This window comes from Gymnodraco acuticeps, unplaced genomic scaffold (genome assembly GCF_902827175.1).
Source record: "Gymnodraco acuticeps unplaced genomic scaffold, fGymAcu1.1, whole genome shotgun sequence".
NCBI lineage: Eukaryota > Metazoa > Chordata > Actinopteri > Perciformes > Bathydraconidae > Gymnodraco > Gymnodraco acuticeps.
In genome coordinates, this window is record NW_022991375.1 from 2,089,917 (window position 1) to 2,104,467 (window position 14,551).

At 40.0% G+C, this 14,551-nt stretch overlaps 1 protein-coding gene across 3 annotated transcripts in view; it reads right to left on the reverse strand.

Annotated features, from left to right (window-relative positions):
• ppp1r9a (protein phosphatase 1, regulatory subunit 9A) overlaps positions 1–14,551 on the reverse strand; it is a 62,057-nt gene that overhangs the window by 24,456 nt on the left and 23,050 nt on the right. For all 3 annotated transcript variants that reach the window (XM_034241145.1, XM_034241146.1, XM_034241144.1), the window contains 3 exons: positions 11,961–12,065; positions 5,931–6,066; positions 96–248 (listed from right to left, as the gene is read on the reverse strand). In XM_034241145.1, coding sequence (XP_034097036.1) covers positions 96–248; positions 5,931–6,066; positions 11,961–12,065 — 394 coding nt within the window. The remainder of the gene's footprint in view (positions 1–95; positions 249–5,930; positions 6,067–11,960; positions 12,066–14,551) is intronic.

Here is a 14,551-nt window from a genome sequence, read left to right on the forward strand (position 1 = left end):
TCTGTTCTAGTGAGTGTGTGGGTACATTTGGTATTTCAAACGTATTCTTCAAAGCAGAGAAAAATGTGGTGGGACAAACTCAGTTTTTTTTTTACCTCTCTGAACTTCTGGTAGAGTTTAGTGGCGTCTAACTCTGTGGGAGACAAGATTTCCTCGGACTCTGGCAAGTCAAACACCTCAATGTTCTTGTCCTCGCCCGCCACCGTCCCGTCCCCATCCTCCTCATCTGTGGCGTACTCTCCTGTCTGCTGTAAGAGAAAACACAGTCAGTCATAAAGTCAATTTTCCTGCAAATACAGTAAATGTACGTAACAGCACAATGTACTAATGTAAGAGACAAACACTCTCTCGTGAATTTTCTAAACAAGCTAGCTTGAATTTAAATTTGTAAAAAAAAAGAAAAAAAACGATTTACTTGAACTTGTATGATAAATAAAATAGTTAAAAAGAAACATCAATTTAAGATACAATAAGATAAGATGGAACTTTATTTATCCACTTTGGGAAATTCAGGCATTTATAGCAGCAACAGGGTCAGAGTTAAAAACAGGATTCACACAAGGTAAAAATAAAGACAACATAGAATAACATTTTAAAATAATAATACAAATTGTTTTTAAGTGATTAAGTGAAAAATGTATACCAATATAACTGTTAATACATGTTTTGGCTCACACATCCGGTAAGGAGATGTGTAATATCCGAATACCATCTTTGTTTGGATTAGGAAAAGGTGGAACAATTCGATGGTGCAGCAGATTGAATATTATTTCACCCAGATGGTTATGAGAGTCTTCAAATTCACAATAGGTTTGGTTAAATAACTGATACTGAGGGATGGTTATCTCTGTGACTGTGTTTATAGAGAATACATGTACTGTAGAGCACAAACTGTGTCTGGCTTTAGTCTCAGTCTTTTATTAGATTATTGTTTTAAAATTATTCAGCTTGAATATCAAAACTCATGAAGTTAGCTAACATTTATTTATTTAACTGCCAGCTTAATTGCTACAGTTTCTAAAAATCTGCAAGCAATCGTCTCCTCGTTTAGCATGAAGAAATGAAAAGGCAGCTTTTGTCGTCCCACCGGCAGAGCTTCTGTGTACGGTAAGCGTTGACCCTTCAATATGGAGTTAGCCTGAGTTAGCCAGCCTGAACAGAGAAAACGCACAGTCAGATATCCAGCTGTCAAACTGCAACATCTGTGTGTCCTCTCTCCATTTCTCCCCCTGTCTTTCTCCCATCTCTCCTCAAAGCTTCAACAGTCAGAGTGCAGCATATTGCGTGTCTAGAACTTCCAGAAACTCCTACCCATTTTCCATCATGCCATCTCTTTTTTACGCTTTCTATCTTGTAATGCTATTTTAATGCTACCGGTTATATAAAAATGAGGTAACACACTCACTTGGCCAAAACTTTGTCAAAAAATAAATTGGTTTGACAGCCTGGTCGGCCATAAGGAGGGGTTTTTTTTCTATTAAAATAAGCCAGTTGAATTGGCCAAATTTGAATGTCACTTCTTATTATGATTAAATATGAGTCACCATCTCGCATCATGTTTAATGGGTTAGGGGGTAAATTAAGTGCGGTTTAAACCTATGATGGTATCTCTAAGGAGCACACTCTAGATCTATAGATTTATCAAATATTTCTTTAAAAATTATATTTTTGATTGTTGATGTTAATGCAGGCCATTATGCTGCAAGCTTTCAAGGCAGTTTATCTTTCCTCCAGTTCTCAAAAAAAACTCAAATGAATGTTGGCACTGGCCATCAGACCTCAATGGATCGGTTGATTCACTTTTTGGCTGATGACCAACAGAGCCTTACATTTCTAGTGGAGCTATTATGTAAAAAAGCATCTGTCAGTGTACTCTTCATATCAATCAGTCCAAGTTGTTTTCCATTTGTATATACTTTATCATCTACATGTAAATAATAATGTCACTACTGTCCCCACCTTCTTTCTCTCTGTCTCTGGTCCTCATACAATCTATCTTTCACTTGTCGTTCGGTCTTGATTTTTAACACACATGTAGCACACACGCACGCGCGCGCACACACACACACACACACACACAAACACAAACACAGTCTCATCTGCTCTGTCATCATCTTGGCCTGGTATCCACTCCTCCTCATCTCATCCACTTCCCTCCATCCATCTCCCACCCTGATAACCGACCTCGGGCCTGATTTGTTTGCATGCATGGCCGACATAGAGTCCCATTTTCATAATAGGCTTGCTTGTTGCCATGGTACCAGCATCCCGCATTAAGGTCCCATTCACTGAAGGTGGAGTTAACCATTGAACAGGGCAGTCAAACACCAATTTGCATATGATAAATGCATCACCTCCTACCATATGAATAAAGGAGAGGAAGGGACGATTTAAGGAGAGATACTCTGTTGTTTAGAGGCTGCTCAGCGTATGATGATCCGCACTATGAATGTTAATGTGAGGTAGATGTGGTAAAATGATTGTTGCTCACTGGGGGAAAGGGCTTCTCCTTTGACTTGAGGAAGAGTGCATTTACGAGTGTGACAAAACAATGTGTTTTATATGCTGCTATTGTTGTAATGTTCCTTATGTTTTAAGTGTATCATTTAAAGCTAAATATATCGGTATTTTTTTATGTAAGTCAGTATAACAAAAGAAATCTCCAATACTAGACATTTATGAGTTAGCATAAATAGCAATTTACACATTTAAACCATTGGGAAATTCCATGTTCTTAGAAAGGTCTGAAATATCGGACTTGGATGTAAATAATTAGAAAGACCCTGAATAAGCAGATACAATGAATACCTTACATCAGCCAAATTCAAAATAATGAAACCTGGATTTTATGGATTTATTGCTAAAATGTCAATGCACTTTATTTTAACCCTCACACTGCCAGTTCTGCAGACATGCAACCCTCCTGAGAAATGGAAATCTTTAACTTCCCTGCCTCCCCATATGGTGATGGGTTGTGTGTGTGTGTGTGTGTGTGTGTGTGTGTGTGTGTGTGTGTGTGTGTGTGTGTGTGTGTGTGTGTGTGTGTTCACGTGTCTCCATGTTGGTGTTGACATGAATAGATCTTTTCAGTCTTTACTCTAGAGTTAGACTTTTATTCTATACGCTTACATTTGTACATTTGTTTGGATATCATTTTATCAAATATAATTATTCTCTTCAACCTTATTCAATGGAATCTCTATTCTTTAATCCAGAGTTTCTAAAATATAATAATACAGAGGAGAAATACTGACCACATTTTCCCACAGCCGAAGTAAACCTGATATTGCGCGTTTGGTCTCCATGCTGTCTTTATGTGTGTGTAGCATTTAAGTGCTGACAGATGGGCATGTGTGTGTGTTAGATCAGATATAATCAAACCCATAATTTGACTGATGTGTGTGTGTGATGACTATTGCTAACTGAAGCAGGATTTCTTCCTCTTGGGACAGGAGCCCCAGCACCAATAAAGAGCTGTCCGTCAGATCAACGCAGGCAGCACTCAAAAGTGAGAAATAACCTCCCTCAACACTCCCCCTGTTGAGAACTCCTTCTAACATTTATAGAGATATTAATATTGATGAGCCCCTTTTATTGCACCATAGATCTTTGTAATGGTTTCGTAACTGTTTACCCTATCGGCAGTTACGTAGGGAATATGGATAGCTTGGTGCTCAACGCAGTTAGATTTCAAGTGTGTTTTTACAGCGGTTGGTAATGTATGTATGGATTAACTATTTAAATACAATCAGCATTGTTATGTTCATTCCTCCTTCTGGGGATCTGTGGAGCAGGGTGCTCACTTGAAGTTAATTACTGTGTCACGGCTGCTGCTGCTGCTGTCTGCTCGTTAACCTGTCTGGGATTATTTTCAGCTGTGTATGTTATATGTATATGAGATGTGCCGTTGCCCGGACGCCATTGGATGCCAGTTTCCTGTCCCTCCTCCGGTAGGCGTGACCGAAGATCTGGATTGGAGCAGGTCGGGCCCGACTCACCAATCCCTGCCCACACCTTCCGGGGACTCTTACAAGAGTGTGTGCATCTCAGTTAGACAGGAGAGGTCTGAATCTGTGTCAGACGTCTCTCTGTGCTCTCCTTACGTTCTGTGTAGCTCTGCGCTAGTTCTGCTACAGTGGTTAGTTAGGGTGTGTGCTTATTGCTTAAGTGTGTTTTGTGTGTATTCTGTGATTTGTGACGGCGTCGAACTTGTGCGAGACGCCTCACTATTTTAGCCTTAAGTGCCTATAGTGTGCTATGACTGTGATAATCTGTGGCCTTTGTTTTGTGTAGCGTTATTTGTGAACAGATAGCTGGTTTTAAGAGCCTGCATTTTTGGTTATATCATCTTTATTTTGAGTTTATTATTAAAATCAACCTCTTACCAAGAACACCTGGTTTCGTGTTGCTTCCCTTTTACCCTAAGCGAGCTGGGGACGTAACATACTGTTACACTGCTTATGGGATTTCCCGAGGATCAAATCATTTTGGAAAGATGTACTTGACAAATGATCACAAATAGTTTTCATCAAACGTCCAGAAAGTTGATTCCTAGGCTTAATAACAACAAGTAACACATTATTGTGTGCTCTCTCCTATAGCTAAACATACAATAGTGTTTTTTATATGGATACAATTCCTATTCCTACAAATTCCTTTGAAAAATAATTATTTAATACCAGCTTTGTGATGCACTGTTGGAACTTATTTACTATTTTATATTTAGAATAGTTATTGTATTTGATTGGATATATGTGTGTCTTTTTATTATTGCGATAATTAAATAATTGTATTATCAAAAATATTTTCTGGTTACAATATTTAATGTTTTACTAAATAATGTCTTTGTTAACTTTATTATTATTTATTTATTAACTTTCCTTAGTAACTTTGAATGAAGATTCTTCCAAATTGGCAATGAATATATGTTTATACTGTATATATATATAAATATGTTCTGCATAGTTTTGATTTTCATTCTACATCCTTGATCTGAACTAACAGAGAGCAGGACTAAAGCCACAGGAGGGAGGTTTCTTCTGTGTTTGAATCAGAGAGTGCAGTGAGATTGTAGCTAATGGCTGAATTGTCGACTCTGTGCAGGAGCTTTAATATGAGCTGACAGTGTTTCGTGTGTGATGGGAGCGCTTGGATCAGCTTCCGGGGCCTGGGGAGGAGTTTCTTATGCATGAAGGCTTTTCATCCAACATCCAGCAGGAAATGAAAGACCTCAAACATCCCTAACAGTGAGGCCCGGGTTAGTATGTTTCAGCATGTACATTTACACATGACTGCAGCTGTGTGTGTTAGTGAGGATGAGCTATGCATTGATTTGTGGTACACACACACACACACACACACACACACACACACACACACACACACACACACACACACACACACACACACACACACACACACACACACACACACACACACACACACACACACACACAGGACCATGAGCTCAGTGTCTGTTGGATTAAACGTGCTGTGAGTAAGCAGCAGGGGAAACGCTGAGTGATGCTTTCTAGAACTCACATGGCATCCTCTTCATTTGTGTGTGTCCGTTAGAGAGAGTGCATTCTGTGTGCCAGCATCAAAGCCCACTGTCAGTCAGTCTTATGGAGTTAATAACCTAAAACTTCCATGAAACTGTCAAGAGAAGGGAGCTGATTTACATTAAGTGACAACTAGAAGCTTACATTTTCCAATGAAGTGTCATGTATAAGAAGTGTGTGAACTGACAGCGGCTGAACTTCAAATACATGTGGATATAATGAGCTTCATAAATAAAGGATGTTCCTTTTATCCAGGGGGGCATTTGACCCTATTTGCACAATGGAAAATGGTTCCACACTATGGGGTACATCCTCTTATAAGTATGTATGAACATTAATTGAATGCCCCGTCCAGACTCCGGTCTTTACCTCGTCATCGTCGGCGTCATACTGAGCGTACTGCTGCTCCAGCAGCTCTCTCTGCCTCCTCTCCTGCTCCAGGGTCTGCTGGATGAGCGTGGCCACCTCGCTCTGCTGGCCCGGACGCTCCCGGCCAATCACAAACCTGCAACCACACGCACTGTTAATGACAGTCCTGGCAACACACATATGATTATGTAACAGTGACTGTGCATTTATAAAAAAAATATATATATGATGTTGTGTTTAATTGATGAAATCATCATCATCATCATCATTTCCACCGTGTGTCATTAGTTTGAATGGCAATTATTAATTTTCTGAGAATCTGTTTCTACAAAATGGTGCATTTTAAAGTAAAGCGAAATGTTGTCGATGAATTCTAGTAAATAAAAATCACAATTTCTTAAGGGTCTCGTTTTTTTTAAGGCTTATTTGTTTATGTTAACCGTTTATTTTAAGATTTCACATAGAAAAGAATATAAATAAATAAATGAAAAAAATATCTCTTTCATATTTTTCCCTTAGATGAGATTGTTCTCATTTAGATATACAGATGTATTGCACAAACTACCTATTCATGATGACCTTTTAGACTTCTGCTATAATTGATTGTATTTTCTTCTCATATTGCCATGTATTTGTCCAGAGAAAAGTGCATAGCAGGCACTCTGTGAGAGCAGCAGAGGCGCACAGCAACATGGCAATGACAGCGATATCTGCTGACGAATCAGGGCAGGGCTGGGAGACGGGACACACATAATAATATGAGAGGACAGTCAGCTCAGAGAGGCAGCCTGTTATTAGCCTGGCAAGGAACTAAATGTAGAAAGCCCTGGGCTCTGCCTCCGAGCTACTGCAGTTCCTCCTGAGACCCACCAACAATACACATCACATTAGCATGTAGACAAAGTGAGAGAAAACGGAGAAAGAGCATAAACAATGTGTTTAGTTTGTGCCAAATATAACCTGCCTCCGTGCGAATGGTGTGTGTTTGGAATATTAAAGGCACAAAGATTTATATAATTATCTTAGATTCAATAGCATAGAAGGATAAACTCTTCCTATCATTGTTGCTTCACTGTTAATAGTGTCACTGCTACTCCTAACATCATCAAACCTTCAACCCAGCAGGGGTCCTATAACTGTGTGTGTGTGTGTGTGTGTGTGTGTGTGTGTGTGTGTGTGTGTGTGTGTGTGTGTGTGTGTGTGTGTGTGTGTGTGTGTGTGTGTGTGTGTGTGTGTGTGTGTGTGTGTGTGTGTGTGTAAGAAGCATGTTTCTATTTACTGTACATGTACAAGTGAGTGTGTTAGAGTGAGAGAGGGAGACAGGCAGAGGGAGAAAGAGAGAGTGGATTCGAGACGGAGCCTAATCAAGTGAATTCAGTTCCTGAGAGCTGTTTCATATATTTCTAAAGCCGCAGTAGAAAAAGGCCTTACGCTCCAGCAAAGAGGCATTTCTGATTTACATGTGAAGGAACAACTAAAGGGCAGGACAGATTAAAAAAAAGTATGAAAGAAAAAGAAAGGTGAGGACCCTTGCTAAGTTACTGTAAGTACTGTACTGGAACGAGCCTTTGGACAGCAGGGAGGTCTGAGGAGCAGCTGACCTGGAAACAGCCTCTCTCCTCACGCATGGGGAGTCTGTCTTGTTTCCTCTGGCCTCCCACTGCTGAGAGGCAGCCACACACAGCGCTGCTTCAGCTGCAGAAACCTTCACTACTGATCTCATTTACTCCGGGGTTGACAGGCATTAAAGGATGTCAGCGCGGGTCAGGGCTAACAGATATGACTGGTCCAACACAGTGGGTATATGTAGAGATGTTCTGCTTTTGTTCAACTCTTTTTCACTAGTTGTTCGTGGACATTGGGTGCATCATGATAGAGTGTTTTATTCTCAATTTCTCAATACATGTCATTAAAATAAAGAAAGTCCTTTTGTCAGTATTTTCTGATTCCCCTATTGGACATTCAGCCCTGTTTGATGCATATGTTTTAATTTGTAAAATGTCCTAAAGCTGCTGGGCAGAAACGTTAAGTGTTTTTTTCACAACAATGGAGCTTTGTAGCAAAAGGACAAATTCTACCGTAAATCTGGTTTTGGCAAATCAGAAGGATACAATAATGTTTGGTCTTTGGCCTTTTTCATTGTATATGTTGACAATAAAATACATTTAGAATATTGCATACATCTTCATTTAGAAGTGAAAAGGACAATCAATCAAAGAAGGTGCATACAATTTGAGCTACTGCTTATTTGTTATTTTAAGCACAACATTAACAGCGCTGTGAGTTTTGAAAAGGAAGACAACATTATTTTGAGTTCCACTTACAGGAAAGCCAAAAAAGGTGCTTTAAACCACTGTTGAGATCTTCATATGAAGTGAATACTTAAAACGAAAGTTAATTATAAATCATATATGAAGTGAATACTTAAAACGAAAGTTAGTTATAATCAAATATAATCAATTATATTCTTGTATAACCCACAATGAAAATGCTTCATATTTTAGGTTTTTCTATAGTTACAGTATAAACAAAAAAAGTGGTTTGTTAAGTTGAGTGTAAGGCCTATAAGAGTTATGGGTGTCTCTGATAAGAGAGTAGGCTGTTTTTTCCCTCTCCTCTGACAGCAGTTCACAGGGAGGGGGGCTCCTTACTGAAGGAGAAAAACATTGAGGCGTCAAAAAGTTGGTTATGATAGCCATAGAACATGTCGGGTCATGTCCAGCCCTGTACATTAGAGGCCATGCCCAGTTTTCCACAAATTGGGTGTAGAGGAGGAGTTTGTTTTTTTGGGGTTTCGATCCGGTTTTTTGAGCATAAAGAGACTGGTTTTTTGATAGAGCGCGAGAGAGAGGGGGGTTTCCCCTGGTAGACTCTCTCCCGGTAGGCTTTGTCCTTCAGAGCTGGGTTAATAGCTCTCGGTAAGGTTCTCTCAAACTTGGTAAATATCTCTGATATTTGTTGGTTGAAATGCTGAGTGAATTTGGTTTGAAATGCTGAGTGAATTTCTTTGAATGCTGAGTGAATTTCTTGGTTGGAATGCTGAGTGGAATGATTTGATGGGAGATGTGGTTGTGAGATATGGTTGTGATTAGGAACCGCCACCGTGAGGATCTTCCTCCGAAATACCTGCGGGAGATAGGTATGTGTTTGTGGATGTTAGTACCCGCCATCTGTGTCGGATAGGAGTGTGGTTGTGATTAGGAAACGCCACCGTGAGGATCTTCCTCCGAAATACCTGCGGGAGATAGGTGTGTGTTTTTGAATGTTAGTACCCGCCATCTGTGTCGGAAAAAAGTTATGAAACTGATGTGAATTGATTTGGTGAATGAAAAGTTGAATGCGCTTTTTATTGTCACCGGTCTTTTTATGAGGAAATACCTCTAAATTTTATCGGGAGATTTTAAAATGTCACAACTGAATTGGGCAGTTGAAATTAAACATGTTGGTAATAAATGTAAGACTGTGAATTAAAGTTTCATATTTGAACATGATCACAGCACCATTTTTTTTTTAGTATGATTATAATGTTTTAAAGAGAGAAGGTAAAAACCCTGTATTAGTTTGGACCTATTTTTCTTCAAATAAACTGATCCCACCTTTTTTGGACTGGGATAACTTAAAAGACAACCTGTGCTCTCCTCTCCTGCTTAAAAGGTAAGACTGCACCCTGCCACTCACACTTAGGTAGGAGCACACTCCATTTACTGATATCAAAATCCTTCGGGATCCCTTTAACAGATTAAAAAAGAGTTGTCTGAATTGAAACAGCAGTTAATTGAACCTGGTTCTTCGGGGGGTTAGTAGAGGTGAGATCTTGCTGACGTTGGTGGATCTGAGCCAAGCAGCAAACTTACATAGACTCAATAACTTCGGTCAGGTCAATTAGTAGGTCAGAGTAATTTACCGGAATAAATTATCAGGACCTCTCCGACTCTAAACACCACGTTGGACTAAAACATGGTCTATATTCAGCAACTGTCTTCCTTAAATGAGATAAAGTATCATGTTGCCAAGAGCACATTTTCTCTCGTGTTTCCCCACAAGTGATCCCACTGGAACTGCAAGTCAGGGTTAAATATAGCTAAAATAGCAAATCTAGGACAGTTGGCCACAAAACCTCTAGTGATCAGGCAGAGAGAGATGGATTTACTGAGGAGAAGAATGAAGAGGAGGAGGCAGAAGAAGAGTGAGTGGGTGAGACATGATGGAGGAAGACTGAAATAGGGAAAGAGCACGGAGGAAGGGAAGAGTGAAAATAGGTCTGCCATGGAAAACAACAGCGAGTTATTATTACAATTTGCTGCAAGATTGTGACAGAAGTGTATTTTTTATTCCCTAGATGTCGTTTTTTACAACTCATATATTGTAAGTAATTCAGTGTAACTCTAGATCTTTGGCCGATTAGAGTATAAAGCTTTCGGCACTGCTCTCTTAATCTATAAACAGACGGCAGGTGATAAATGGGACATTTTCAAGGCCGCCGCACCTATAGTGTCACATCCTGGTATGTGGAAAAACGCCCCCTGTCAATGTTAGTTGAGCAAACAGCATCTGTTCTGATACCGCTGGACATGTCTTTGTTTAGCCACCAGCTCCTGGGCACTGCACTACACTACACTACACTATACACACACACACACACACACACACACACACACACACACACACACACACACACACACACACACACAACACACCACACACACACACACACACACACACACACACACACACACACACACACACACACACACACACCACACACACACACACACACACACACAACCACACACACACACACACACACCACACACACACACACACACACACACACACACACACCCACACACACACACACACACACACAACACACACACACCACACACACCACACACACACACACACAACACACACACACACACACACACACACACACACACACACACACACACACACTACACACACACACACACACACACACACACACAACACACACACACACACACACACACACACACACACACACACACACCTATCTTTCAAAGCACACTGAGGATTTTAATTTACTCAACAGCTGTCTTAACATGTGGAGTGTAGATATAGATGGATGGCTCAATTAATTAGACAAATTGAAGCATGACATTGTAAACAAAGCTTACTTGTTATGCAAACAGAGGTTGAAACAGCACAGAGTAAAGAGAGGATTCAGAGAAGAGGACAGGGGATACTCGATAGCAGATGATGGTGAGAAAACACAAATACAAAAGACAACAGTAAACCATATTAAGAAAGAAAAAATGACAAGAGCAAGCAATTAGTTAGAGAAAGTAAGAGATGGCAGGATTACAATATTGCCAAGGACAGCACTTGCTTTCCAAATTGAAGACTTCCTGCCATGCTGTCTGCTCCCCACCGCTCTAAATGCACCCATGCCAAATCTGCTCAAGTGTCAAACACACATATTGTGTTCCTACATCTTCCAGTATCTCAGATATGGTAATGGCTCTAAGGGGCTTGCCAAACAAAATCCCATCTTTAAGCATGGCTGCTTAAACGGCTGTTTTGCAAACTTCTGCAAACCGTGCAGCGATACTGAAAAGTGAAGACTGTTCTCACTGATCACTGCTCTGATAAAAAAGGACATTTCTAGAGGCTTCAGTTTGTTAGTGATGCTGTCTGGTAGCGTACGTCTGGTTTCTGGGGCTGATAGCTGCTTGACACACTTCTATAATCTCATGATAATCCAAAGGTCCTCATCAGGCAGGGAAAACATACAAATCTTTAGTGTGTATGTGATCAAATAATTAAGCACTAAATTTGATCATATTTTATATTAAAGGTTCAAGTGCTGGTGGAGTAGCATGATCAAATTGACCTTGATTCAATTTCACTCTTTTAATAGTAAAAGAGGCATCAGTCGCAGCATTGTTTTTGCAGTTTAATCAAATATAGGATCATAAGACTTCATAGTGGACTCATCATTTGCTGTAACTGCCTTTTAGTTTATGGTTGTGTGTTTGTGGGTCGTACCTGACCACTCCGGATGTGTTCCTGAGGACGGAGGCAGCGAAGCTCTGGGTGACGCCCACCAGGCTGGTCCCATCCACCTCCACGATCTGGTCGTTCACCTTGATCCTGACACAAAGAAAAACATTGTCAACAATCTTTAGAGCAAGTGTTACTGTCTTCAATTTAATGTATGTATACATATAAACTGAAAGATTACATAATGACTTGTGCATCAAAGTGACTACAAGAGAAACAAGGGACAAACAAGCTGGCCAGGCCTTTCGTGCGTATTCTCATTATTTTCAACGGTGACAGACTTTCTTGCGGTCTCAGATTTCCACTGGGAAAGCTCCAGATGATTGCCTAACCAAGAGACAGAAGAGATGAGGCTCAAAACAAAGTAGGAAGGCTAACAAGGACATGAAGGCCAACTAGCCTTTTGCCCTGAGCCACAGACACAGACAGGGTTTCTGCTCTGGACACGATCAGAGGTCAGGTCAGCGCTCGATATGAAGGGACATTTCCTGATGATCCAGTATTCAGGACATGGGAATACAGAACAAAAAAAATTAGACGTCCTTCAATTTAAAACCTCTTGAAAATCTGCATAAAAACCAGACCAATAAGGGTTCTGAATAATGTTTTTCACTAATGAATAAAACAAAAACTCGCTCTCATTATCAACATAACAGCCTATTGTTCTCATTCTTAACTGCTTAAATGCAGAACACATTTATAATTTATTCTAAAACAAAACACTCTGATCTTCACTTTAGAGTTCCTGAAATGTAATCGTGTCCTATTATCATCCTCTTCATGAAATAAAATGCTCCTCAACTCAGCATAGCTACTCTGGAGACTGAAAGTGATGTAACTTTGAGTTTTATCCAAGTATTTACCACAGAAATCCCTTAGCATGCACCAGAATACAATTGTGTAATACATTGAAACAAGGGCACTACAGAATTTGGTGCAAATGTCTATTAATGCTAGTATCTGAGCACTACTCCCCATCGAGAGCCTCTTAACTCAATTTAGCTTAATTTGAAACAACGATTGAATGGCTCGTAGGCCGAATATAAAAAAAGGTTACATTTATTAGCAGCATTTATTGTTAAACTGTGGTAATGAAGTGATTCAGAATGACACTTTCATTAAAGTGAGGGACTGGCAATATACATTAGATTAGTTGAAGGGTGCAGAAGAGGCTGAGATATCATTTGGTTTATGCTCCCAATTTACAGTTTCTTCCTGTAAATTACAATTTTGCTGCAAAGTCAAGATCCAAATCAAACAATGTCCTCCGACAGTTGCATCAACCACTGCAGTGACCAGAGCTCCTTTCTCACAACATCCAGCCGTTGCAGAGCAGGATTCAATTTGACCTTGACGCCCAAACACATCAAGCAGAGTCGTCATGTGGATGTATGGAGAGACACGTCAGACTGACAGGTAGACACAGAGCGAGGTGGTTGTCCGACAGTCAGCAGCTCACACTCTTTCCTCATCTTCTTAGCATCTAACGTCTCAATTTTGCTTTAGGTGACCGAGGCTGAGGGACATACAGCTGCCGCGCGAAGGTACTAGGAAAACATGTAAATACAAATTGACAACTAAGGAAGATTCACACAAGTATACCAACACACATACACACCGTCATCTCATAACCCCCATCTCACCCAGGTACATACACACCTAGGGTCATCTGCACCAGACAAAATAGTGAGTCACGCAGCCAAGCCCATCTATCTGTCTGCCCATGAGTGTGTGTGTGTGTGTGTCTGCCCGTGTGTGTGCGTGCGTCAGACCATTTAGTCCGACTCAGCAAAAGCAAAAGAGCCCTATAGCTGGAAAGGGTAATGATAAAAGGAAATTACATTCTGTGTGTGACATAGCACTAAGAAGGGCAATGACTGTGCACAAGTATCCAGTTATTATTAGAGACATCTTCTCTCATGTGTTTATTTTCTAATTTTGTTCTCTGTTATATCATGTTTCAACAATGCATTACACAGACTATCAAAAACATTTTGAAAAAAGTAAAGAGGATTTATTCCATTTCCCACTCTGTTTGCTTAAGTCAGCTGCAAATGGGATCAAAGTTGAATTGGCTGAACTGTAAATGGAGTTTTAACAGAAGCTGAATAGTGAACTGCAATGAGAGCAACACTTCAACACCCATGTCTACAATGGTAGGATATTCGCGTGTGATACGCAGTGTTTCACACATTTTGGACAGTGGCTAATGTCATCATATACCATTAAATGTATCACCGAGTGGATAAAAGAACACAATTATGTTCAAAGAAAACAGCCCAACTGTTCAAAGCACATGTTTGGTCTCATCTAACTATCTAATAGAAAAACTAATGGCCTGTATTTCATGAAACTGGAAGCGTGGAGCAAACATTTTGGAGTAGATCCAAGACACCAGGTGCATATATTAATTATGTTTCAAACACTGCACATGTGCTGTATTTATGTGTTGTCAGAATAATTGTTCAAATTAGTTTCAAACTAGGAAAAATTCACACAGATGTTTCTGTGCCATTCTATTTTAACAAAAGTCTTTTGACAAGGATTGTTGACAGTATTGATCCAAGCTGAATATG